Source organism: Zonotrichia albicollis, chromosome 4, assembly GCF_047830755.1.
Source record: "Zonotrichia albicollis isolate bZonAlb1 chromosome 4, bZonAlb1.hap1, whole genome shotgun sequence".
Taxonomy (NCBI): domain Eukaryota; kingdom Metazoa; phylum Chordata; class Aves; order Passeriformes; family Passerellidae; genus Zonotrichia; species Zonotrichia albicollis.
This window is the reverse complement of record NC_133822.1, coordinates 32735679-32761480: the sequence shown is the minus strand read 5'-3', so window position 1 is coordinate 32761480 and position 25802 is coordinate 32735679. Positions and strand designations below refer to the sequence as shown.

Genomic DNA, 25802 nt, shown 5'->3' with positions numbered 1-25802 from the left:
CATGGGAGCCCCACCCAGCAGAGCACTGCACAGCCACCCCGGCCCATGCCACGGGGCTGCTCCACATGGCAGCACAGCACTGCTGCACCATGTCTGCCTCCATTTCTTGATCTTCTCTGGCATTGTCCAGAGCAAATCAAAAGAATTTCTTTGCCTGCAGGAGATAAATTTCTCATCCTAACCAGGGCTGGAGAAGCCTAGAATGTATTAGTGTTACTTAGGCCAGCAAGTAAACTCTGCCACTGGTATTGGGCTACTGGTTCTCTCAGGCACTGCACAAAGTCATGGTAAGTGATCTGTGCTCCAAAAAGGTCATTATCCAGAACAGGCAAGGAGATAAAGTCACTTGCTCAACTAAGTCAGCAGCAGAAAGGGGGAAGGAGTCCCAGCTTCATTTGTCTGAGGTTGGTGCTTGCTGGACCAGATGAGATTGTTTCTCACATTGCCCATATCAGCCAATCCCACCCGCCAGTGTTTATCTCACATCCTTGAGCAATAGCCCTCAGGACTCTGCAGTTGGGTTCTGTTTTATTTTATGGAGGAAGTGACACTCACAACATGCTCAGAGGTTATGTTGCTGCATTGCAACAGCTCTCATCCCACACAGAGATGGAAGAAATCTGAGTGGTGCAGATGTGATGACTCAGCTTTGCTGGATTTTACAGTAGTGGAGCTCCACTGACATTTCACAGAAATATTCTGATGAGCTTCACAGAATCACAATCCATTAGATTGGAAAAGACCTTTGAGATCATCAAGTCTGACCTATGACATAATACCACCATGTCAACTAGACCGTGGCATTAAGCACCACGTCCAGTCTTTCCTTACACACCTCCCTGGGCAGCCCATTCCAAGCATCTTTTCTGTGAAGAAATTCCTCCTAATGTCCCACCTAAACCTTCCCTGGTGCAGCTTAAGGTGATGTCCTCAGACAACTAAAAATGCTGGCAAGAGCCCAGTGGACTGGATGTCTTTGGAGTGATCCACTCACACAGATGAACCCATCTCATGCAGAATCAGATGTAGTTTACAAGTTCTTCAGGTACTAATTCACTGGGGCAAGAGGGCTTCTACCACAGCCCAAGCTTTGAATGAAAGGCACCTGATCCTTGTTGGTGCCTGCCTGGTTTGGGGTGATTACATCCATCCAGCTGTGCTTCCCAGAGAGCCAAGCCAGGGGCAGGGAAGGGGCTTCCTGTGCCAGAGGCAGCACTGAGGTGAGGGAGGGACAGGGCTAGGTCAGCAGGCCAGGTAAGGCAATGCTCTGCTGCTCAGATCCAACTGGCCAAGCCTGACTGGTTTTGCTTTCTCTGTTAGTATTTTTGGTCATCTAACCACACTTGGACAGGGACTTTATCCCAAATCTCAGCATGCCAGGACTTCAGATGAGACTGACACACCTTCACCAGGAGGATGATGGTCCTTTATCAAATAGATATCACTGTGCACCTACCCAATTGAGAACTGCTGCTCCTCACGCAGTTTCCACCTGCAGTGCTGTGCTCAGCACAAGTCAGCACCAAGCAGTGAGCTCAAGTTCCAAACAATGCCAGTTGTGCACATCCCAGCTCCGCTCCTTGTGGTAACACTGCATGCATTAATTGCTAAAAGATGTTGTTTCATGTCGTATGCACACTTACATAACCTCATACCATATCATCAACACAGCTCTTGGCACAAAGACATCAATCATTCTGATCCCCAGCACAAAAATCCACCTCAGCTCTTATCATGTCACGAACACAACATTAAAAAATGACAATTTCCAACCTCCACACCTGCCAACGCCCAGCACAGTTTGGGGTTCCTGGAGATGATGGCTCATTTAAAACCTCTGAATGACACATGACCACCTCTGGCAGCCAGCAGCAGCCAATATCCAGCCATGTCCTTTTGCTCCAGCACAGAAAAAAAGAATTGTGATGATGAGGGGGTGCCTGATGAGGGAAGAAAAGAAGCCAGGAGGGAAGGGGGAAGGAAGGTACATGAGGGAAATAGAGCCCTTTGCACTGTGTTCTGTTACCCTGTGCCCATCTCTCTCCCCATGCAGCCCCACCACTGGGTGTTCTTTTCCAGCCCGGGAGCAGAGGCTCGGCCTCCTCCAGAGGCAGCACTAGCAGCAGGCTGTGGGTACTGATCCTGCCCTCCCACACACACTCCCCTCTTTGCTGGGCTCTTGTGCACCTCTGAAAGGACACAGATACTGCCTGCACCTGCAGAGCAGGCACAGGGGTAATTGTGGGACACTGGCAGGGGCTGAGAGACCTGCAGGACCCATTACTGCAGCTCTGCAGGGGCCGTGGCAGAAACACAGCCACAACACCAGGCTGCTGCCTCAGGCCTGTGCTGACCCTGCCCCCAGAGCCTCTTCTGACGCTGCCAGCTCGTGAGGAGGGCAGGATGCTCTCACAGACACCTGGAGTTTTGAGAACTTCAGTTTCTAGGGCAGAATGTGGCTGTTATTCCCACATCCACTTACACTTATTCCTGGAGATGATCCCCTCCATGGAGCAGCAACATCCCTCTCTTATTTTTACATCCAGGGAGCACTGTGAGGACAAAAGGTGCTGGTTTTTTTTCCTGAGAGGAAACAAAGGGGCCCTCTTTTGCCCTAGCACTGCTTGGGGCATCCAAGAAACACTGCAAGGTGCTTGGCACATGCAAAAACATGGGGCAATAAAATCACTGGAATGAGAGACCTATCCTGGCCTATTCTTTTGGGGTCTAGGCCAGCCTTCTCTTCCTTCTAGCCCTCCACAAAGGCTGTCTCTTACCAAAAAATGGGAGAATGAAGAGCAGAAGGCTCTAATTTACAGCCAGTCTCTCCCATGCCAGCACCCAGCCCCTCTAGACTTCCAACTCCACAACCACACATGCAGTGCACCATGTGCCTCTCAAACCCAGCAGCAGAGGGATGCTGTTGGAGCCCAAGTGCTGCAGTGGGGCCCAGCCCTCCTGTGGTGCTGCCACACTGAGTGCACAGCACAGCCCATTGGCATCCCTTGGTTTTCCCTCTAGGAGAAGGAGGCAACGCCACGAGCAGGGCCACAGTCGCATCCTCGAGGCTCTGGTACCCTCTGCTGGCCCTGAACGTTTCTGTTGCTGTTGAAACCTCTCCTGGGGTTTTTCAGCCTGAAAGCAGCCACAGGCACCAGCCTGTCCACCACGGGCAGCAGCTCTGCTCACCCAACACTGCTGCCTTCCAAGGCCCCCACCACTGTCCCCACAGGCTGCTGGGAGCAGGGCCCTACCAGCACCATACACCTTTGTGAGAACACCTGAGAGGGCCAGTACTGATTTGCTAGAAATAACAAAAATCTGCCAAGTTTTCAAGTGCAAGGTTGTGCTGCAACTGCAGAAGGGTGAGTAGCTGCACAGGGCACCCTGGGGCAGTGTCCAGGAGAGGCTTCTGGTGTGTGGGACAATCTTCCCCAAGGCCACTGGCATAAAGGAGGAGGTGGTAGGGACCACTTGGAGGACAGCACACAGGTCATGGGCATTATCCTTCATCTCCATCCTCACTGGAGCAAGGAGGGAACTCTGCCCATGCCTCAAACAAGACTTTCACACAGCCCTTTAACACTCCAGGGTAAAGGGTGTCCCTGCTGCAGCCCTGGAAGAGAGCAAAGAGGGATTAGCAAAGAGCAGGGAACAAACAGCAAATAATTTCCTTCACTGCCACTGGCTGAGGGGGAAGGAAGCAGCAGACTGCACACAGGGAGTGGTAAAGTGCCTCCTGCACTGCTGAGCCCAACTGGACAGCTTGTGCCAACAGGCTTCATGCCTTAATAGACAAACCCTGAGTGAGAAATGAGTTTCTGCCTTCAGGGCTGCTGGTGCTGCCCATGAGACTGGAGCCTGAATGAGAGTAAGTGCCTAAGGGAGGGAAGCAGGAGGGACACCTTTCTATCCAAAATCCTGCACCCCCTTCAAAGAAGGAAGGAGATCCATCCCCTCTGCCCCTCAGGGGCAAAGATCCCAAGTTACCAATATCAGGTTTTATTTTAATACAAACTAAAAGCTTTTAAAGTTCAAAGAAACACAGACATGACACAGCAACAGAGCACATAAGGGATGCCCTGACCACCACAAACCCTCAAGATGGAGGCCTGGGGCTTTTGGGCTCCCCGAGGAAAAGCTTCTTTCAGGAGCAGGCCCCAGCTCCCAGGGGCACTCTGCCTGCTCCTGGGCAGTGTCAGCAGCAGCAGTTCCCTCCTGGAGCCTGGGACAGGGAGGTCACTTGATGCGGTACAGGACCTTGCGCTGCATGCGGTGCTGGATCTCCCCCCGCCGCATCATCAGCTGCAGCACCTTGTAGATGGCGTGTTCTGGGTACTTCTGCAAAGGGGGACAGTGGGGGAAGGTGAGCCAGCACAGAATAGCCAACAGGAGCTCAGCAGGAACCTCTGCCAAAGCCTGGCTAGGATGCTCTAAAAGCAGCAAGCCCAAGACACTGATGCTTCCTTCCCCTTTCCCTACTTCAGATCTTACTGCAGCCAGTGTCACAAATCAAACAGTTCTGGTTTCAAGGGTAGGACCCCAAACAGCCTCAGAGCTTTTGCAGAAACTTACCTCAGTCTCCTTAAACTCCGCAATCACATTGCACACCATTCCCTACACACAATTTCTAACGCATGACCAAAAGGTTAACCAGTCTGCCCTTGAGGAAGGGGTTTCATGCCCCCAGCAGCAGCCTGGGGTCCCTGGTTTCACAGCCCAGCCCTCCCTGGGTCCCTGACCCACCTGGCGCATGAAGTCCTGGACGATGCTGTGCTCGGACACCTGGGAGCCAATGGCGAAGCGGCGCTTGAGCTGCTTCTCAATGCGGGACAGCATCTCCTGGTCCTCCTGTGTTGTGAAGCCTTCTGCCCCTGCAGGGAGACACTGAGTGAGCTTTTGTGCTGCTCAGCTGTCACTGTCCAGGACACAGAGCCCAGCTCCTGTGTCTCCCACCACACCAGCACAGCTTACAGACTTTAGGGGACCCATGAACAACTCCACTGTAAAAGGCTGTGGAGCTCCAACCACAGAACTCAATGAGGACCTGGCTGCTGGAGCTTTCTTCAAACTCTCTGTTCCATGCTGCTGCCCAAGGAAACATTGTCTTCACGCCCATAGGAAAAGATCTTAGAGGATTAATAGGTTTGGGGAACCACACCTAGCACCAGATTCCGCCCTTGGGATCACAAGTGTCTAAACCAGCCCTCCCCTGAGCAGCACAGTGTCTGCCTTTGCTCTCCCTGTGAAGCACAGTCCCACGCTGGCCCCTTGCTGCCCAAAGCACTGCTTTGTCTTTGCTCAGGAAGGAGGTCCAGCACCTGCCCCTGAGAGCCAGGTCCTGAGAGAAGATCTCGTCTCTCCCTGCCCTGAGCAGCCAGGCCCAGCATGTCTCTCCTACCCCCAGCACAGAGCATCTCCTCCTCACCTGACAGGCTGCCCGACATGGCCGCATCCAGCGTGGACACGTGGAAGAGCCGCAGGGCCTCCTCCACGTCTGCCTCGGTGGCAAAGGGCTGGAGCCTCATCTTCGCCAAGGACTCGGCAATGCGCACAATGGCCTCCAGCTGCCTGCAGCCACCAGAGACATTCCCTGCTTTCTACTGCCGCTTCAAGGGCATTTTCTTCCCCCCAGCTCCTGCCATCCCCACCTACCCCACTCCATGCACCTCCTGCCTCCCCCCACAGCACTTTCAGGGCTCGGGCCATCCCCTCACAGCCCAGCCCCTTCCTGAGCCCAGTAACACAGCCCAGCTCCAGGGGCGCTGGGGCCGAGGAGGGGGTGCTGCCCACCGGACAGTGATGGGGATGCTGGAGCGGCGGTCGCTCTCCTGCTCGTGCTGGCGGGTGCCGCTGCGCATCAGGACGTAGCGGTTCTTCAGCTTCTCCGCCGCCCCTGCTGACAGCCGAGGGCCACACTTCCTGCAAGGGGGACACAGCTGGAGCCAGCACCCAAGGGGAGGGACCCCTGGGCAGCCCTCCCTTCCCTGGGTGCTGCAGCACCACTGAGAGCTCCTCCTGCAGCCTTTTCCCAAGGCAGGAGTTAAGACAAAGCGCACCCAGAGTGCCGGGTGCTTTGCCTCTCACCACTGCCTCCCAGGTGCCAAAGGCACGCCCGACAGACACTTACGTCCGACAGAAGGAGATGAGCTTCTTCAGCTTGTTGAGCTCGATCTCGCCCTCCACGGCCTGGGTCTGCGTCAAGGCACTCACGTGCAAGGCCATCACGTGCTTGGCCAGCGTCTGGGAAAGCAGAGGCAGTCAGAGAGAAGGAAGGCCCCTGCCTCCTCCTCCTCCCAAAGAAAGGGGCACCCTGAGTCCAGCTGCACCCGCGACTCCACGCACCATGTCTCGCTCCTCATTGTGCTCATCCTTAACGATGAAGATCATGTCAAATCGGGACAGGATGGTGGGCATAAAATCAATGTTCTCCTCGCCCTTGGTGTCATCCCAGCGCCCAAAGACGGAGTTGGCAGCTGCCAGAACTGAGCAGCGAGAGTTGAGCGTGGTTGTGATTCCTGCCTGTGGGTGAAGGCAAAAAAAAAAAAAAGAATTGTGTCAAGACCCCCTCCATGTCACAGCAAGTCATTATTCAGTGAAAGGTTGAAAGCCATTTTCAATGACTCACTGTCAATCACTTTCATTTATATAAAGCCCCAAAGTAGCACCCAGTTGCTCTGTAATGGTGGGACAGGACCCACATTTCCTTCTGGAAGGGGACCGGCTTCAGCTGAGACTTGAGCACCGAGTAATTTCATTTAAAACCTTTTGTTGAGACAGAGACAGAGGAGACCTCACTCCAGGTTTGTGATCTGAGACAAACACTGGGCAGACAGGGCTGAGTCCTCCTGGGCAGCTCTGGCACAAAGCATGGGTTTGCAGGTGCAGCCTGACAGCCAGCAGCAAGGAGAAGCCATGAAGTTCAGGCTGCCCAAAGCCTCCAGGCAGGGCTGACTGCTCTCAGTGACACCAGCAACAATCAATACCACTGCCTGGGCTCTAAAATGGGCAGTTCTGGCAAAAGATGTGTGGCCACTGGTTGCAGGGCTCTCAGATTCCCACCTCAGGGCAGCATGCTCAACCCACAGCTCACCTTGGCAATGGAGATGGTCTGCTGCTCCATCGCCTCATGGATGGCCACACGGTCATCCTCCCGCATCTTCACATCCCAGTGAGAGAAACCAGGCAAGGAGAAAAAGTCACCATCAGTCACCTCTGCCACACACTCACTGAAGTGAGCCCCAACATAAAGGTCTGAGGACCTCTGCCCAAGCAGGCGGGATGTAACTGCATTTCCTTGCAACCCCATCCCCAACCTTCCCTGGAAGGAAGCGAGGGAGTCTCAGAGGAGCTGCCCTTCCTCCTGCAGCTCTGGGCTCTGCTGGGACAGGCTGGCACCCCAAGGGCTCTCCTTCCCACTCCCACAGGCAGCCCCACAGGCACCTTGTCAAACTCATCGATGCACACCACTCCTCCGTCTGCCAGCACCATGGCTCCTCCCTCCATGAAGAAATTCCTGGAGACAGGGTCACGGATCACTGAGGCTGTCAAGCCAGCAGCGCTGCTGCCTTTTCCTGAGGTGTACACCTAGGATGTGGAACAAGGAAAGGGACAGGACATCAGCTACAGCAGCACCCAGGAGGCCACTGCTCCAGCTGACAGACAAAACATTCCTGGCACCACAAAACCCAGAGCTCCCAAGGGAAGAACCTCCAAGAAAAGCCCTCAGCACATGTAAAAAGCAGATGTGCTGGGTGAAGAGCAGGGCTATTGCCTCATCCCAAGCCTCAGACTAAGCAGCTGTGACACACCGGAGGGTATGCAGACACAAACACAGATATTAAATACAGAAGAGGGAGTGATTCATTGTTTGGTGGGCTACTGCATTAGCTCTGTTTGCCCCTGGAGGGAACAATACAGTCAGAGGCTGAGTTTAATAGAGACTACAAAAAAACACAGCTGAAAACATAATTCTGTGTCTGGGCTCAAGCTGGAGGTCCGTGCCTGAGATGCAGTCAACTTAATTTGTGCCGACCAGCCAGCCCCTCTGCTGATCAAGTCTCAACAATAAACAGCAGCACCAGGCACGTCTTTGGACATTTGCTAACAGCCTGGCTCACAGCATAATAAAAGGCATGACCTTCTTCACCTTCCCTCCCTCACTGCCCATCCCTTCTAGGCTGGTACTGGAAATGGCAGCTCGTGCTCTGCCAGCCTGTCTGCCTGCGGATGCACAGGCAGGTGTCTGCCATGACCACAGTCCTGACTTTGGGGCTAGACACGGAGCAGAAGGGAGAAAAGGGGTGCACTACACGTGGGCACCTCAAGCCACGTACCCCAATGGGCGAACACTTCTCAACAAACTTCAGCAGCTGGGATTTGGCCGTGCCAGGGTCCCCCAGCATCAGCAAGTTGATGTCCCCTCTGCGGGTCAGGCCATCCGGGAGCCTGGAGTGATGGGGTTGGGAGGAGAGAGGGAGGAGAGACGGTGAGCGTTTATTTTGGTAACAAAACAGTGCCTCTGGAAACCAGGGCTGACCCTTCCCCACCTCTTGCGGGAGCCCCCAAACAAGAGGCAGGCGATGGCCTTCTTGATGTCAGTGCTGCCGTAGATGGAGGGCGCGATGCTCTTGGCAATGGTCTCGTAGATGTTGGGCATGGCAGCAAGGCGACGAAGTTCCTCCTCTTCTTGAGGGGTCACCGAGCCACTGAAGCTGTGTCCTGTACAGGGATGAGGGGAAGGATGCAGCAGTGAACAAATAGAGGTCTTAGAGGAAACTGTATCACTCCCCCCATGCACACTGCAACCAAAATCCCCTCTTGAAAATCACGCCAAGTGCCACCAGGTAGAAAGGGTAAGCAAGGGCAAGCATCTGCTAACCCAGCTAGGCAGGCTGTGTCCTTAGAACCTGGTAAGAAAAAGCAAGGATCTTGGGCAAAGCAGCTCTGCAGGAACCAGAGGGAGAATTACAGTCAGGACCACGTTTTAAATACAGTCTTAACCATGGACTTCAGCTGGGATCCTCAGGGATGGCTTAGCCCTGCAGGACCCAGGCTGAGACCTCCTCATTTAACATGACTGGGAAAAAGCCTTACAGGACATGACTTTAGAGAGCCCAGGACAAGTCAGACCCTGGAATGGCTTGAACCTTCTGCTACATAAACAGCAGAGAAGGATGAAGGCTGTGATTTCAAACAGTTCTTGCTGAGGGATCACTTCCTTGTTCAGGAACAGGGTGGGAAGTGTCTCCCAACACCAGGCTACCAACACAGACCAAATGCACACCAAAAGCAGCCCTCACCTGAGCCCTCCGTGTCCACCTGGATGCCCACCACACGGATGTAAGCGCTCCGGATGCCCACCCCCACATTGTAATGGCTTTTGTTCTTGCTCTGTGCAGATTTCTTGATGGAGTAGATCCCCATGATAGTGACTCTGTTCCCTGGGACAACTTTGTCACACAGGTACCTAAGGGGAGACAGGCAGAGCATGGTGGTGGAAAAGGATGGCAGCAGCACCAGCCAGCAGGGGCAGGGTGGCAGGGCTGTGCCAGTACCTGTCACAGTAGAGCTGCAAGTGCCGGGGCATCTCCCCGTGTGGCACGGCGTCTGGAGACTCCTGCAGCTTCAGGACCTGGAAATCCACGCACTTGCACTTATCTGGCATGATAAAGTAAGGGTCCAGAGGGCACCTTGGGCGGCCAGCTTGTTCTCTGTGCAGAGAGATCAGTCAGGGGAGGCTGTTAGCACTGAGGAGCCACCCATTGGAGCGCACCTGAGGAGGGGACAGCAAAGGACAGCTGCCCCTCCAAGCAGTGCCACATCAGCAGCTAAGGGCAGACACACAGGGCCAGACCAAAGACCAGCAAGCTCTCTGTCCTGTATTCTACAAGTGCCAAATGTGTACATGAGAGCAAGCCAGAGGCAGGGTGACACTTGTCTGAGCACTCTCCTGCCTCCCACCCCTCCCCTGCCAGCTCTAATTCATTAATTACACAGAGGGCAGCAGCACAGGCTCGGTGACACTGCAGGGCGTTTTTCTTTACAACCTCATGCACAAAGCAAATGTTAAGTGCTTTCTGGTGAGAAAGCAATTAGCAATGTGACAAGGCTGGCATCCACCTCCCAGTCTCTCCAGCCATATCTGCCTAGCTAGATTACAAGTTATCTGAGACAAAGAGCAGCTCCACATCCTGCTGCTGTCTCAGAGTGGCATGACTGATGCCTGACTCCATGCAGGGCTTTCAGGTAGGGCAACACCAGAGAGCAGATGCACTCATGCAGTCAGGGATCAGGAACAAGGTGCTTTACAGACCACACACATTGGGAATGATCCCTAGCCCAAACTCCTCTCAAGCTGCATTAGAGTTCAGGTGCAGAAAATATATACTGGCAGGTATGAGCCCAAAGACACAACCCACTAGGACTGGTTGCCTCGAGAGCTGCAGCACAATGGCAGTCTAATGCTCACAGTTCTGAGAGGCACCAGGAGCTGTAAAGCAGGATAAAAAGGCCAGCAGAAAAGCATCCCTAAGGAAGGTAACACAAAACAGCCCCCTCAAGAGTGGGAATGTGCAAGCAAGGAGCTGGTTTGGAAAAGAGGAGAGCAACTTAACAACATTACGGGACAGCTGGAGGCAGGAATGATCCTTTAGGCACAACAGGTGAAACTCCCTATGAGTAAGAAGAACTCCCTGGACACGGTTACTCAACGCTGCACACAGCACTGACCGTGCAGGGTCACAGCCCGCACGCCCCCAGAGGGACAGCTGGAACCTGCCAGTCAGAACCGCACACTGGCTCAGGGGCAGCACGAAGGGCAGAGGCAGAGCTGTGCAGATGCTGCTGCCTTGTGGAACAGGGATTCTGCAATGCATGGGACGCAGCAGGAGCAGGAGGAAGGAATGCAGTCTTTCCTGGCCCTGCAGCCTGTCAGTGCTTACGTGTTGCACTTCCTGGGCAGGGCGTAGCCCTCCATGCCCGGGCGCACGGCGATGTTGCTGATGGTGTTGCGGCAGCTGCGGCACTGGATGGTGATTCTGGTGGCCTTGGCTCTCACGGGGGTTGCTGCAATTACAATCCCAGGGATCTTCACAAGGTGGGACATCTGGTCAGACTGAAAAGGCAAAGGTGAAGGGAAGGTAAGAAAACCATCAATGGAAGATGGGTAGGAATCTACAAAGCACGAGAGCAAAGGACAGAACACTCTGTGCAGAGCACCACCAACAGCAATAACGTCCCTGCAGCAGGAACCAGCAATAACAGCCCTCTGCAGTCAGATCTGAGCTGCAGAGTAACACTCCTTGTAAATCAGTGAGTGACCTGCTGTGGTGTTACATTTTATTTAAATGGTACGCTCAGTCTCACCTCTTGAAAATGTACAGTTTATTCCAAGCCTGTGATCCTCCCCTGAAGTATCATGTAAGTATCTGTAATCCCATTGGCCCAAGGCTTATTCTGTGCTCACTTTGAATCTCCCTGTAAAACTGTGCGAGGGAGACAAGGCTCTCTCTTGGCCCTTTTCTCCCTAGGCTCTCCCTCTCTTCCCCTTTCCCCATTCTCCTTCAGAAACCACGCTGCTCCTGGGGGTGGGACCCCCAATAAACCCTCATCTAATGAGCCCCCTCAGAATCTGTGTGGAGTCTCCTTGCCTGCCAGCTGCTACCAGAGAACTTACAGCTTAGGGGGCCCCCGGGGACTCCCTGGGAACCCTCAAAGGAACAGCAACAACCTGTCCTGAGCCATGAGACCAGATTCCCAAAGCTGCCCTGCAATCACACCACAGGCTTCACTTCACTCACCTTCAGGCTGCGGATGTTGGCTGCGTTGGCATCCGACCTCAGCATCACCTGGATGTCCTGGAGAGTCTCCTCCCCTGAGGGACGAGGACGAGTGACCTCATCTGCAACTTCTTTTGCTGCTTCTTCCAACTAGAGAGGGAGCAATGGGCTATCAGTGGGTCTGTCACAGCAGAACATCAGAGCTGCTCTCGTGACAATATTCTGGGTTGCCAACCCCCATCCTTACCAGCTGCAGGTGCTCTGTTGGCTGCTTGTACAAATAGTCTGCGAGATCTTCATCAAAGCTGGCCAAGTCTTCCATCTCCACCTCCACCCAGTACTGCCCCAGGTTGTAATGCCGCTTGAGCTCATCCCTGCAAGGCAGGAAACAGCAAAGCATTGCAGGGCAGAAAGCAGCAGTCAAGCAGGGATCAGAAAAGGCAGGCTCTGCAGGGAGTCCTTGGTTTGGAAAGCAAGCAGGGAAAATCAGGTGAGTTCCAGGAGAAGCACAGGGGAAGCTGGGCAGCCTTTCACCAAAGCCCACTTTGAAAGGTGACACAAGACCAGGGACACCAGTGCTGCAGTGGCAATGTGAAGTATTTACTGGAGTTACATGACCAGATAAACAGGGAGAAAAAATTTGCACGTAGGATAATAATTACTATACATAAGATGTGGTTTAAAGCAAAGGAAGTAATAACAGAACAGGTAACATTTTCCTTAAAAATGCCAGGATTAATGAAATTCAGAGGTGAAAGCCTGTCCTAACCCTTGATTATGACGTATCTCCATGTTTTCTCAACGTGTTGAGCTGTGTCTCTAAACTGCATAAGCAAAAGGTGGCCAAAGGAACTTCATGGAGTTGGAAGGCATACGTGCAGAGTGGTGCACTGATTTAATGGACACAGACAATTCTCCAAACCAGAAAGCACTACAACTTCAAACACAGACCTTGAATCTCAGAACTAAGTGCAAGCCTGGCAGTGTGGATCCCTCTATTGCTTCCTTTTCCACTGGCTGGCTGCCTAAAAATTTGTGACAACACCAGACCTCTGCTTTTCTGTCAGGTTAAACACAAGCATCTCTTAATACTGAGCTTTTTATGGCCTACGAGAAGAGACAGAGCAGCTATTGTGTTTGTGCAGCGTGCACTGCAGGAGGGAGGTTAAGAGCGGACTAGATGCGCAGGTGGGGACGGGCAAGGCTCAGAAGGAGAAAAGGGGCCACAGCAGCACCTGTATTTGAAAGTGAAGCCCGTCCGGTCCGTGCCCACCCGGTACTGCCGCAGGAACTCCTTGAACCGCTTCTGCAGCTGCGACTTCCGAACCTGCCCCTCGTCCACGGACGCGTCTCCCCCGAAACTGTCGCTGTAGTAAATCCCGGGGTCGTCGAAGCCGGACATCGCGATCGCTGCTCCGCTGCGGGGCGGGAGCAATGCCTCAGCCCCGGCCGCCTCCCCCCGGGCGCACCCAACGCCCCGCGGGATCGCCCCAGCCGAGGGCCCCGCGCCGCAACCCACGCACGGGGCGCGCTCCTTCTCCGCAGTGCCCCAGGGACAACCCGACCCCGATCCCGATCCCGAATCCGACCCCCGACCGTCCGTACCTCGCTCCCCACCGGAATCCGCTCCCAAAACTTTTTCGCGGCAAAAGCGGCGCGCGGCGGAAACCAAACCGGGGCAGGGAGCGCGCGCTGCCTTCTCCGCCGCGCGCTGCGATTGGCCCGCCCGCCGCGCGCCGCCGCTGATTGGGCCTCAGCCGCTCCCTCGCCCCGCCCCTAGAGGGAGCGCGCGGCGCCGCTGCAACCGCTGATTGGCCGGAGCGCTCCGCCCCCTGCCCGCCCCCAGCGTTTGGCGCGAAATCTGGGAGCGAAGGGTGGGGGGGGGAGGCGAAATGGCGGACGGGCCGCGCCATTGCGGCGGGGCGCGGAGAGGGAGCGGGCGCTACCATCGCATTAATCTCTGCTCAGGCTCCTGGAACAGCCGACGCCCCTCAGTGCTCCAGGGCCGCAGCACACGAGTTCCCCGGGATGGCTTCCTCATGGCTGTGTGTGAACCTGGGGGAAGGCCGGCTGGTCGCTGGGTGCGCAGTTCGGCCCTTCCAAAGCCTGGTAATGCGCGCCCGAATGCAGAGTGAGCCAGGAGTGCACGGCAGGGGAAGGTTCAGCCGCAGCCCGCGGGAAATGAAGAGAGGCCATTGCTGCACAGAAAGCAGGTGTACTCATACCGATCATAGACATGCACAAACAAAGCCTTGGTCTCCATTTCTGCGGGCTTGAGGCTCAGTCTGGAATCTCCTGTGTGTGACAGCAATGGCTGTGAGATACCCAAAGCGCCATCTCTCTCCTGGCGTGAGCAGGGAGGGTATGATGCCTGTCAGAACCTGTGAAAAATGCATGTATTTTATGATTGGCTTTTCGCAAATATTAAAATGAATATTATATGTGTTGTGTTAGAAAGCAATGCTGCATTAATTTTCTTAAGTACTGTGTTAAATATAGTTTTAGGTTATAAAAATTGTTAAAATAGAAACTATGCTATGTAAGATGATTTGTTTAACAGAAAGGACTTGCAGCGAGATAACAGCCACAGGACACCTAAATCTTTCAGAGAAAGGGAATTTATTGCCTTCTTATCGGAAAAAACGAACTTCTTCCCTCGAAGGTGCTAATAGGATTAGAGGGAAGAATTTGATGAAGACCAGATGGAATCCTGTGTTTGAATGGAATTTATGCATCCTGTATGAAGTGTATGAATATGCAACACGCTATTGTTTTTAAGGGTTAATCCTTTGTTAACGGGTGTCCTTTTTCGGGCTCGTGCTGCCCAGAAAAAGGTACCCAGACGTCCATAACTCTTTGTGTTTATTGTCTCATATTGTCTTAATTCAATTTGTCCAAATTGTTATTACTCTAATTGTGTTACTATTTTTTAACCATTTTATTACTATTAAACTTTTAAAAATTTTAAAAACAAGTGATTGGTGTTTTTCACAGAACCCATATTTCCCAGCTTTGAGGCTGCAGTCAGGCTCTCTGAGGAAAGGCAAGGGCTGAGTGTGGTGCAGTGTGTTTCTGAGCTCATGGGCATTTGTTTGTCTCTTTGGGATCTGAGCTTCCTGAGCATGCTTGAATGAACAAAATGGTTTAGTTGGGCTGGTTTAGAGTGGCTCAACAGGTAGAACTTAATTCAAATCTGAATAAACAAGTTCTTGTATTTAAATAGCTATCAAGCAATATTCCTGCTCTTCAAACACCCAACTATCTTTTTCAAGAATTAACTATTTTTTCTGGCAGGTGGATCCAAAGAGAGAACAATTAAAGAGGGTTGGGGAAGGGATGCAGAGTGGAAAAGAGCCTGAGAATGATGACAGTCCTGTTTCCCACTGCTCATTCTCAGCAGGACCTGCCTGCTGATTCTTGTTCTTTGAGCAGGTTCAGTGCTGATCATTAAAACAGATCAGTAGGAACACGTTTCTTTGGGATTAGGGCCACAGCCAGAACAGGCACATCATGGAGACAGGTTGATCACAGAGGCTTTCTGGAATAACGAGAGGACTCTGAGGTGATAACACGGTGCTTTTGTCAAGTACCTGCAGTGCCATACCCACCTGCAGCCTCTCCTGTGCTGGGAGAGCTCCTGGAGCAGGCAGGGCCTGTGGCTGGGCACAAACCCAGCCCTGCAGATGTGCCTCAGCAGAAGGCAAGGAGAGCCAGCAGTGTGCACGGGCTGCTGCAGCAGTGCTGTGTGTTTGGGGTGCCTTTAGCAAGGCCACCTGTGTGCCAAGGCCTGGGACTGAGGGTGAGGGCAGTGGTTGTGGGCTTGATGCCTCCCTTTCAGCCACCTTGACCTGGGGTCCCTTTATCTTCTGGGAGGTGAAAACACGCCTGGCAATTCTGATTCCCTCTGAAGCTGTTGCAGAGGCTGCCTGGTAATGCAGCCCTTTGCTGGCAGCTCAGGGACAGATTCCTGGTTTCAACCAGCTGAGGGTCCCATCACCTTTTGCTTGTGACAGAATAGCAACCAGCTCTTATGGGCCACTTCCACCCCTTAAAAATACTCTGCACGCTCACTGAATTTCGTGCTGTTTCTAGAAATAGACAGAGCAGTGTGTAGGAGCTGAAGGAACCTGCCCCAGCTTAGAACAGTTTATTGTTAGCACTGAGTGGGAGCAGAGTCTGGCTCCCACTTCTGTCTATTGTTGTGTCTGTGCAGGAAGCAGCTCCAAAAGACACAAAGCCAGGAGGAAGAAAGACACCTCCTTTTTCCCCAGGTAAGGCTTTAATAATAGCAAACGCCAGGCTCAAAGACTTTACATTGAAATTTATTATGTGTATAAATTATACAACCAGACAAGAATGACACTGTATGCCCAACAGCTGTCTTTTGTTTTTCAAAGACAAAAATGATGGGAAAAAAAATAACAAAGACCTAGTAATGTCATGTAAAACGAACCCATGGGAGCATGTGGCTCCACAGGGAGAGTGATCACAGTATTATCTAGCAGTATAAAAAATCTGAGCAAACAGAGCTCCGAGGAGCTCCATCTTTCTGAGGAAAGACAGATGCCAAACCTGTGTTTCTGATCCTGTAGGGTTTTTGTAGGCACTCTGTAAAGCAATGGCAATTCCTGGCCATTGTTTTTAGCCTTTTGCACCCTTGGTTTTTGATGATAAAGTTAGTCTCTGGGAAGAGCTCACACCAAGCACAGGAGAAATGTTGCCTGAACCCCCTTACAGCACTCTTTGATTTCCAGGAAGAAAAGTCTCCGAGTATTAGTGGCAGAACCAAGATCACAGTACCCAGTCAGGGGTAATTTCTCTCACGAGGACTGGGGAGGGTGGATTAGTTCAGGGTGAGGGAAGTCACGAAGAGAGGCGAAGGTCCTGTTTTCACATGGCAAACAAGCCCACGGCGACGGTCATGGCGAGGCAGCTGAGCGCCACGAGCCAGCGCAGCAGGGAGGGCGCGCCCGTGTCTGTGCTCCTTGGCTGTGTCCTCTCGCTCTCCTTCCCCGCTGCTGCCCCTGCGCCGCATTGGGAGAAAAACCAAATAAAGACAAGTGAGAAGAGGCTGGGGCAAGGAGCTGCTAAGGAGCAGCGTGTGCTCTCCCCAGTGCCAGAGCACACCCTGCTGGGTTTGTCCAGGGGAGAGGGAGAAAGGCCAGAGCGCAGCTGGGAGAAACAGTGGCAACAGGTTCTGCTCTCCCAGTGCAGAGGGGAAGCAGCAGACTTGACCTGGGGATCACAAAGGCCACAGCCCCTCTGCCTGGAGGTGACCACCAGCCGCTTCCCTTGTCTCCTTACGGGCTTACACATGCACTGCCCAGCTCCATCGAACCCCTGATACGTGCAGAGGACAGACAAATACTGAAACTAGGATTTTAAAAGGCATTTTGTGTCCTACTTCTCACTGATTTAATTAGTTAAGCTTCTAAAGACCTTGAACAGTCTTCAGCACTCCAAGCAATTTCTGCAGTACAACTTTAGGATGGGATTCCTCATCCAACACCAAATTTTTCTGAAAATCTTACTCGTATGCATGTATTGGGAAAGGAATGGCAACGTTTCACAGACAACCTTTAATGCCTTTCCCACAGAAGCTGCTTTAAGCTTCACTATCCAGAGATGCTTAAGGCAAGGTTTGCTTTTCATCTTTGCCATGGAAAAACTGTGGTTCAATCCAGGATGCACTGAAAACAAATCTCCATTTTAGCTTCAGAATGGGTAGGCCATGAAGGGTTTTTATTTGAATTGTGTGTCCTCATGGAAACCATTCTGCTCTGCAAACATCTGAGCTCACTCCTCACTCAGGCACAGGCCTGATTACATTCCACCATCCACAGCAGTGCTCACTGTGAACACAGCACACTCTCTGCAGTGTTTTCAGCAATACTTCTGGGAGGCAGGAAAATGATCAGAGGGAGATCCAGTCCAAAAGGACAGGCTGCTGGATAGGACTCTGTCCAGAAGAGCCTTCTGTCAGCATCACAGCACCACAGCTGATCTGCAGCACCCAAAACTGATGCCTTTGCCTCTGTGAACTCCAGGTCAGTTTTCTCTGTGGTGAATGAACCTTACATTTGTTAAAGCCCTAGAGGTGGCGAGAGGAGTCTCTTTTTGTAAATTTTCCTCCCTGACACACTTTCTGAAAAGCCCACATGTGTTATCCTTGCTCTGCCATGTCTAGAAGAAGTTCTGCACACAGCAGTGCCTCTCCTTGCACTGCCTGCTGATGGCTGGAGAGGAGATGGGGCAAGCACCTCATGCTAGTTTCCCAATGGCTTTTACAAACAAGGGCAGAGGAGGGGAGGAGCAGGGGAGGAAGGAGTACTGTGAAGCACCTGCCCCTGGAAGTGCCTTACCGTGCTGGTGTGGTTTGTTGACGCTCCTCGTGCGAAGCTGCTCTGCCTGTGGCTGCACAGGGCGACCATTCTCCTGGCCCTTGGACACCAGCTCCTGCAGTGCCTCGAACACCTGGGGACGAGGAACCCTGTCTCGTTATGTGGCCTCCTCTTGCTCTTTCCCTGGACTCCCTGCCCCTTCCCCAGGCACTTTAGGAACTAGAGGAAAACATGAGGCTTCAGTCTAAGTCTCCTGGCACATTTTGCATGGAACAAAAGTTGCCTGTGAGCTCAAGAGGATGTCTTTCAAACTCCTTGTTCTCTTTGCAGGTTCTCCCTGAAGCTTTCAGCTAAGGAGAAGGCTGTTGCCCACCTTCTGTTGGGAAGGAAAGCGAGGTGCCTGTCACCTAGTCAGAGTGCACAGTGGATCTGTGTAAAGTCACCACAGAGGCAGGACAGATACTATGTAGTATTAACCCTCATTCATATCTGAATAGTGGCACATGGAATGACTGAATTCAAGCACCAAGGGAGGGAGAAGAGCTTTACAGAGACCATTGTTTTATTTGGCTGCCAGGTTGGAGAAGCATGGCCATCCAACTCTGACCAGCTTGCCCTGATCCACAACTTCTCCTAAGCTGCCAAGTGCAAATACTGGCCTTGCATTTCCCCTGTAGCTATTTTCTTGTTTGAGAGCGGATGTGGGCTGGCAGGGTTGGCTGGTTCTTACTCACCCGTATATTTAACAGGAATGCTTTCTTGGCCTCCTCCGTGACTCTTTTCTTAGTGGCAAGGTCCATCTCGAGAGCATTCATGCGGGAGCGATAGAGCTGCTTGAACTTGGTGGCATTGGAGACCCCATCAAAGGTGAAGAAAGCCAGCCCCTCCCCAGTGCTGGGCAGCTGGAGAGCCTTCTGGGCAATTTTCTTCAGCACCTGCCCCCCAGACAGGTCTCCCAAATAGCGAGTGTAGGCATGGGCCACCAGGAGCTCTGGCTCGTTCTTGCCTATGTAGTGGAGCCTCTCAACGTATTCCTGAGTAGCCTCAGGACAGGGGAGCTCTTCCCTCCAGTTTCTGCCATAGAAGTACTTCAAGTCTTCCTCCAGGGCAGCTTTGCGGTGCAGCTCGGCCGGAAAATACAGCGGGGCATAAACGGGATTGTTCTTGTTGCGTTCAATCTCTTCCTCCAGAGCAGAGTAGATGAAGTACAGGGATGCTGTAACCAGCTGAAAGAGAAGAAAGAGGGTGAGCTATAGGTGCATCTGTTTGTTGCTTTCAAGTCTGTGGGACAAACTGTACTAACAATAAAGGTACTCGTGGGCACACCCACTGTGAGTCACAAACATCTGTGATGTTGCAGATTTCCCACGTGGAAAACAGTGCAAGGTACAGGGAGACACTGTTTAGCCCTTCCCTTCTGCTTGAGATAGCAATCAGGTGAGCCCTTTCCAGCAGGTATTGGTCTTACTTGCTCTGAAGTCACTGCCTTGCCTTCCAGTTAAAGTCTGGCAGCTTGATGTGATGTAAACTGGAGCCCTGTTTAAGCATTCCTGGTCCCTTCCCGTTCCCTCAGTCAATAGGAGGGTATTCCCAAAGGTATCCTTTCTGGTACATTGTTCAAATTTGAATGCTCCAAAATGTGGCTTCCCTTTGTGGGGCCTTGTGAGATGATGACACACCCTGGTTATTTTTCAACATATTCATCCTGTCAGCATCCCACCGTCCTGGGAACCGAGGCACCGCCACTCTGCTCACACTGGCATGCAAGTGGGGTTGCCTCCTCGGTTGCCCCAGGGAGACAAGATAAAAGGGATCTGGAAGCACAGCCTGCCTCTGAAAGATGCCTTTGTGAAGGAGTGCTGAGAGGCTGTGTTCTCCCCTCTATTTTGAAACCATTGTTATTGTTGTTTTTCCCAGCTTATGTGATACTTTCTTCTATCTGCCAACTTTTCCACGTGATCTGAGACAATATAGCTGTGTTCTTTCCTTCCCCAGGCATTCTGTTTTCAGAGGCTCTTACACCTTCACCACCCCTTCCTTACCCTGGGACCCCTTGTGGGCAGCAAATGGTAAAAGCTGAAGGTGTTGCAGCAGAGCTGAGTGAGGTTTGGGTAGGGGGGATTATGTTGCTCACAGGAGAGAAAGTTGTTTACTTTCTCACAAAGCAGTCAGTTCTGCAATGAGAGAGTTCCTGTTTCAACCTTGCCCCAGTGTGCCAGAAAATAGGACTTTGATAAGCACATGGGCAATGACTGGTTGTGGAAACAAATATCCACCATCTGGGGGGTCACGTAGCAGGCCAGATATATAGGTCTGCCAAGAGAGTAAGCAAAAACAGTTTTTTAAACAGTAACCTGTTACCCAGCTTACCGGAAAAGAAACAAAACATGGCAACACTGCCTTCCAAATTAAGCAAAAATGTAGCTCAGCTGATTGTTTTCAGAGGCAGGTAGTGGTTTAATGAGAAACATGGCTTTTAAACACTTGTTAATTTTTAAAATCCATGTCCCATCTCATTCACCTGACAGCATGTAAAAATCATCTAAGAAACCAAGTTCTATTCCTGCAGGTCTTTTTACAGCTTGCCTGTCTCAAAGATCACTGCCTAACCAATGCCATATTTCGTACAGCAGGAAGTCAGCACCTGAGATTGAATTTATGCTTGGCTAAGTATTCTGAATGTCACCTATCAGAAATAAGCAGTCTCTTTCTTACTTCTGTGGATTTATTTGCCAAGGAACAGTCCAACAACAAAGTAATTAAGCCACAGGTTGAATCGGTAGCTGTTGTTTGCAAGTCCATGTGTCACTTCCTATAGCCTCTCAGGAATTTCTGGCCCAGGTGTTTGTTTTGGTTTTGCTCTTTGTTATGTGGCTCAGATCCCAGGAATTGTATCTAGCCAGGTCAGGTTAATATGTGGAAATGTTCCTCTTTTATCTTGAAGAAAGCAACAGGCTCCTGCTTGTTAGCAGCAGACACAGATTGCTCAAACTCAGTCTGGTTTTGAGTTATTGTTCATGATCTCAGCTGTGGTATAACTCAAGTGACAATGCAAAGTTCAGCGCCAGCAATGATCCCACATCCTCGCTTTCTCACCATCCCATCATTATTTCTAGCTGCAGCTGCCTGGAGTGTTGTAAATACAGAATTCTCCCTCTTTTGGGCATTTCAGCTGCTCAAATATCTGAACATAGTTCTATCTCCATTAACTATGAGTGGCAATAATAACATGCAGGCATTTTTGAAGCAAGAGAAAAGCAATAGCATTAGTCCCATCAACCTCTTTGTCCTTTTTCTACTGTTTGAGCTCAGCTGCCCATTGTGATATTGCAGAGTCCTTCCCCACCTTCTGCAAGGGGAGCCAGTGACACCTCAGGCTGCAGAAGTTTCATGTTTTCCATAGGAGATGCTGATACATCATGTCCCCACACTCCTCACCTGTACTGGCCCCATCCTGCCCCCTTTAGTCCCCTCTCAGTCTCCATCAGATCTGTCTGGCGAGGAGTTCCCATCCCCAAGCAATGCTGCTGGAGTACCTTGAACTCCTGGAGTGACACCTGTCCCTTCTGGAAGTTCCTCATGAACGGCGTGTTCTCTGCCTGCTCGTGCACCTCCTTGGTGGCTTCCTTCAGCAGCTCTGACAGGTCTCTGGACATCCTGGGGAAGAACAGTGAAAGATGTTAGCGCTGGCTCCTCTGACAAAGCAGATCTTTGCTCTCTAGGACAAAAGGGGGAGCCTGGGATGGCAGAGAAAGGAGCAGAGCGTTCCCGAGAGATGGGGATGGGACCCAGAGGGCACCAGCTTTCCAAACAATGTCCCGAGCAAGGAAGGCTGCCAGACTCCATCCAGAGGTGGAGGCAGCAGCGTGCCTTTCCCTGCAGAGCAGGAACAGGAACAGCATTCCTAAAAGCAAGGCGAGAAGCACAACGCCCCTCTGACAAAACTTCCCTCTCGCTCCCGTGCCGCTCTCACCTCTCGGAGCTGTGGGACTGGGAAGTTTCCATATTTCTCCACTCCTGTGCTTCCGTGCTGGTGCTGGTGCTCTGCTCCTTGCCGTCAGCTCCAGGGCAGCGAGGCTCTGAGCTGGGCTCTGTCCCAGCCCGGATTTATAGTGCCGGGCCACGTGAGCGCTGACCTCAGGCTGCACAAACTTTTCTTGCAACACAGCAGCGCTTCCCTCGCTGCCACCCCTGCCCGCCCCAGCCCCCCGAACCAGGAGGAAGTCACCAGATGCATCCTGATAACTCAGCAAAAACAAGAGGACGTCCAGAAACTTCTCTTTTGAGGGTGCCTGGCTCTGTGACCCTTTCAGTGCTGTGAAAAACGCCAATCATTTGTTTTTAAAATTTTAAAAGTTTAATAGTAATAAAATGGTTATAAAAATAGTGACACAATTAGAGTAATAACAATTTGGACAAATTGAATTAAGACAATATGAGGCAATAAAAACAAAGAGTTAAGGATGTCCGGGTACCTTTTCTGGGCAGCACAAGCCCGAAAAAGGACACCTGTTAACAAAGGATTAACCCTTAAAAACAATAGAGTGTTGCATATTCATACATCTCATACATGATGCATAAATTCCATTCAAACACAGGATTCCATCTGGTCTTCATCAACTTCTCCCCTCTAATCCTAATAGTGCCTTCGAGGCGGGAAGAAGTTCGTTTCTTCCAATAAGAAGGCCATAAATTCTTTTTCTCTGAAAGACTGAGGTGTCCTGTGGCTGTTATCTCACTGCAAGTCCTTTCTGTTAAACAAATCATCTTACATAGCATAGTTTCTATTTTAACAATTTTTATAACCTAAAACTATATTTAACACAGTACTTAAGAAAATTAATGCAGCATTGCTTTCTAACACAACACATATAATATTCATTTTAATATTTGCGAAAAGCCAATCATAAAACACATGCATTTTTCACAAGTGCCTTGCGCGTGGCAGGCAGAGCCCGGGTGTTGCCAGAGGCGCTCCTTGTCCTGGGCACGGCGGGTTGGAGAAGGAGAGTGGATGTACAGAGCTGATGCCTGGGGCACAGAGGGCAGCCTCTTGCCCTGCCTGGAGAGCTAACCCAGCCTGACCCTCCCCTGCTCGGGCACAGCTCAGCTATGGCCATCCCATCTCCAGTGGCTGTGCTCAGGCACCACCAGCTCTGGCCTGCAGGTGCCACACCTGCCCTTGTGCAGCTCCCCTTGCCCAGGGCAGTGAGCCCTGTCACTTTGCAAGGTGTGCCAGCACCCATGCACAGTGAAACCTTTCCATGCTCTCCTGCTCATGGAAACAATGGCATCAGATTTGTTTGATAGCTGGCTCCTGTCGTCACCACAGCAGCGTGCAGGGCAATTCAGGAAAATGGCACACCCATGTCCCAGATTCCCCAGGAGGCTGGGGTAGCTGAAAAGATATCATACAGGACTTGAGGGACACTGGGGAAATCTGCAGAGACTTTCAAAGGCAAATAATTCCTCTGATTTGGGAAAAGAGTTGGACATGCTGCTTCTGCCAGTAGCTGTTGCTCTGCTGGGCCTTTTTTTTTTTTTTTTTTTTTTTTTTAATAAAGTGGTCAGTGAAGCTGCCAGCAGATGAAGCTGGGACCTTCTTTCCCACCTGTAGCTATGCTGGAAGCTGGGCTAGCCGGAGCAGGTGATGCACTGGCTGGCTGTACTTTGGAAAATCACACATTTGTGCTCAGCCCAGAAGAGCAGGGCACCCAGAGCCACCATTCCCCTGCAGCTGTGGGTGTGAGAGCCTCCCTGGTGGGGTGGTGCAGGGTCTGGTGGGGAGCAGAGCCCGGGTGGGAGGAGAAGGGCTGTGGCATCTGCTGTCCCTGTACTGCTGCCTCCTCTGTGGGTGCTGCCACCCGAGCCAGCACCTCGCCTGCCTCCCTGTCCCTGCACCCACACCAGCCCCAGCAGGGCTGGGGGCTGTAGGTTAAAAGGCTATTCTAGAAAAAGTATCCTTCCACGCTTCTTTTTTTTTTACTCCAGCAGACATCTGGCATGCAGTGTTCAGGAAGGATTACTCAGCATTTCCATCCTGACTCAGCCAGACTTTTCCTGTCTTGCTTTTGTCTTTTAAAGCAACAGTGCACGCTGGCAAAAGCTGATGTTCCATTCTTACCCCCATGCCACTGCAGACAACTTGCTTGCTTTTCTAGAGGGTAAAATAAATTTATCAGGATGTCTTGAATCTTCAAAGCAAATGTGACAAAGCCCCAATCATCTCCTGAGAGTACAGAGTCCATGTGTAGAGCAGACAGCCCCAGGGCCAGTCCCTCCCAAAAACACTGAAACCACAGGAACAGCCCTAAAATAAATGCTTCCCTCTGGCATAATTCCTTAAAACTCTTGTTTTCTGTAATTTGTCAGTGAGTCCTATTCTGACAGGGGAAACTGGAGCACAAATTGAACCTTTAGTTCTAGTGAAGTAGGGAATATATGGAAATTACATGAGAATAAGAATTATATTATGAGAGTCTATTATTCATTTTGTGAAATACTCTGAAAAAAATCCAGTCCTCAAGCCCTACCCCTCCTTTCACCTGCAGCTTTGGCAATGCACCCAGTTCTTCCCAAGGACTTTATGGGTGCTTTCTAGCCAATGATTTTGTCCCTAGAGTGCCCACCTGCCTTCTTCCAAGAAGCTGCATGCTTGGAGGCCCTGTAGCAGATATATCCCAAAGTTCTTTCCCTTTGTGGTAGGTCTGACTCAGACTGGGGGAAGAAAGAGAGGGTCTCTAATCATGTTGCTACCATTCCAGGTAGGTTTTCTGGCTTGTAGCCATTCTGTCCCAGGATGTGGAGCACTACCTCCTCTGGCTCTTGGGGCTTTACCTTCCCTTGGGCAGGTCACAAGAGATGGAGCTCACCTCTGCCAGGAGATTTGCAAAGGTGAGACAAGCAAGCCATGCCCCATAAGTGATTTATGCTGTCTGATTTCTCTCTGATTTGGGTTCCTTGGGATGGAGCAGTTGTGAGACTCAGCCTGGCTCTCTGGAAAGGCCCAAATGCCCTGCAGCAAGATGGAAGGAGAACTGAAAGTGGGGTGTCATCATCTTTGCAGTTGCTGGCCTGGAGCATTTCTGCCCCCCCAGTGTTGTGCAGCAGGGGCTGGGATTGCTTCTGCTGTGCTTTTGCTTTGTGATGGGTGGGAGGTCAGTGTGCCAGCAGGGATTTGTGAGGGGCCACCTCTGCCTCAAGAAAACTCTGGGAGCTGGCACTAGAGAGCAATGAGCGGGGAGGGAGGGGAGTGCTTTTAGTGGAAAGAGCAAACTGCTCCCAGAGCACAGTGGGCCATGGGAAATCAGAGGCCAGCCCACATGCAGGTCACTAGGAAATTCGGCTTGAATATCACTGAAGTCTCAGAGCTGTGGTCTCTGCTGTGCCTGCCAGAAGCCCTGCTGTCTCCTGCCCTTCCAGGAGCTGTGCCTGGCTGCTGCCAGAGCTGCTCTCTGTGAGGACACCAACAAAACTGCCCAGGGGATTTCTAGCAAAGATGAATAAAGCAGCCTCAGGCAAGGTGTTTGTAAAAATTCTTGCTGGGCTTAAAAGCCTGTCTGCACACCCCAGCCCCTGAGAAAATGCTTAGTCACGAGATGGGAGATGAATGGTTAAAAACAACAGAAAGTTATTGAGGGGTCAGTGTTTCCACGTGGAACAGGGAAGTGAGGAATTTTCT

The 25802-nt window shown here is 51.7% G+C and overlaps 2 protein-coding genes across 3 annotated transcripts; both read right to left on the bottom strand.

The window, feature by feature from the left end:
- Window positions 1–3973: 3973 nt before the first annotated feature.
- Window positions 3974–14119, bottom strand: MCM5 (minichromosome maintenance complex component 5). Of its 2 annotated transcripts, none has more exons than XM_074539321.1 (17): window positions 14006–14119; window positions 13016–13198; window positions 12028–12154; window positions 11802–11930; window positions 10944–11116; window positions 9558–9713; window positions 9303–9469; window positions 8550–8721; window positions 8337–8448; window positions 7444–7587; window positions 7094–7159; window positions 6346–6522; window positions 6131–6243; window positions 5794–5922; window positions 5429–5571; window positions 4747–4874; window positions 3974–4341 (listed from the first exon to the last, which is right to left on the bottom strand). In XM_074539321.1, exons 1-17 carry the CDS (start codon window positions 14041–14043, stop codon window positions 4240–4242), a joined length of 2259 nt encoding a protein of 752 aa, XP_074395422.1. In that variant the 5' UTR covers window positions 14044–14119; the 3' UTR covers window positions 3974–4239. The 2 variants fall into 2 exon arrangements, with proteins under 2 accessions (XP_074395422.1, XP_005488607.1); XM_005488550.4 differs by lacking the exon at window positions 14006–14119 and adding an exon at window positions 13386–13533.
- A 1967-nt stretch (window positions 14120–16086) lies between these two features.
- On the bottom strand, window positions 16087–22253 carry HMOX1 (heme oxygenase 1). Its single transcript, XM_005488549.4, has 5 exons — window positions 22095–22253; window positions 21658–21778; window positions 18856–19347; window positions 18143–18254; window positions 16087–16804 (listed from the first exon to the last, which is right to left on the bottom strand). Exons 1-5 carry the CDS (start codon window positions 22124–22126, stop codon window positions 16671–16673), a joined length of 891 nt encoding a protein of 296 aa, XP_005488606.2. The 5' UTR covers window positions 22127–22253; the 3' UTR covers window positions 16087–16670.
- Between the last annotated feature and the right edge of the window lie 3549 nt (window positions 22254–25802).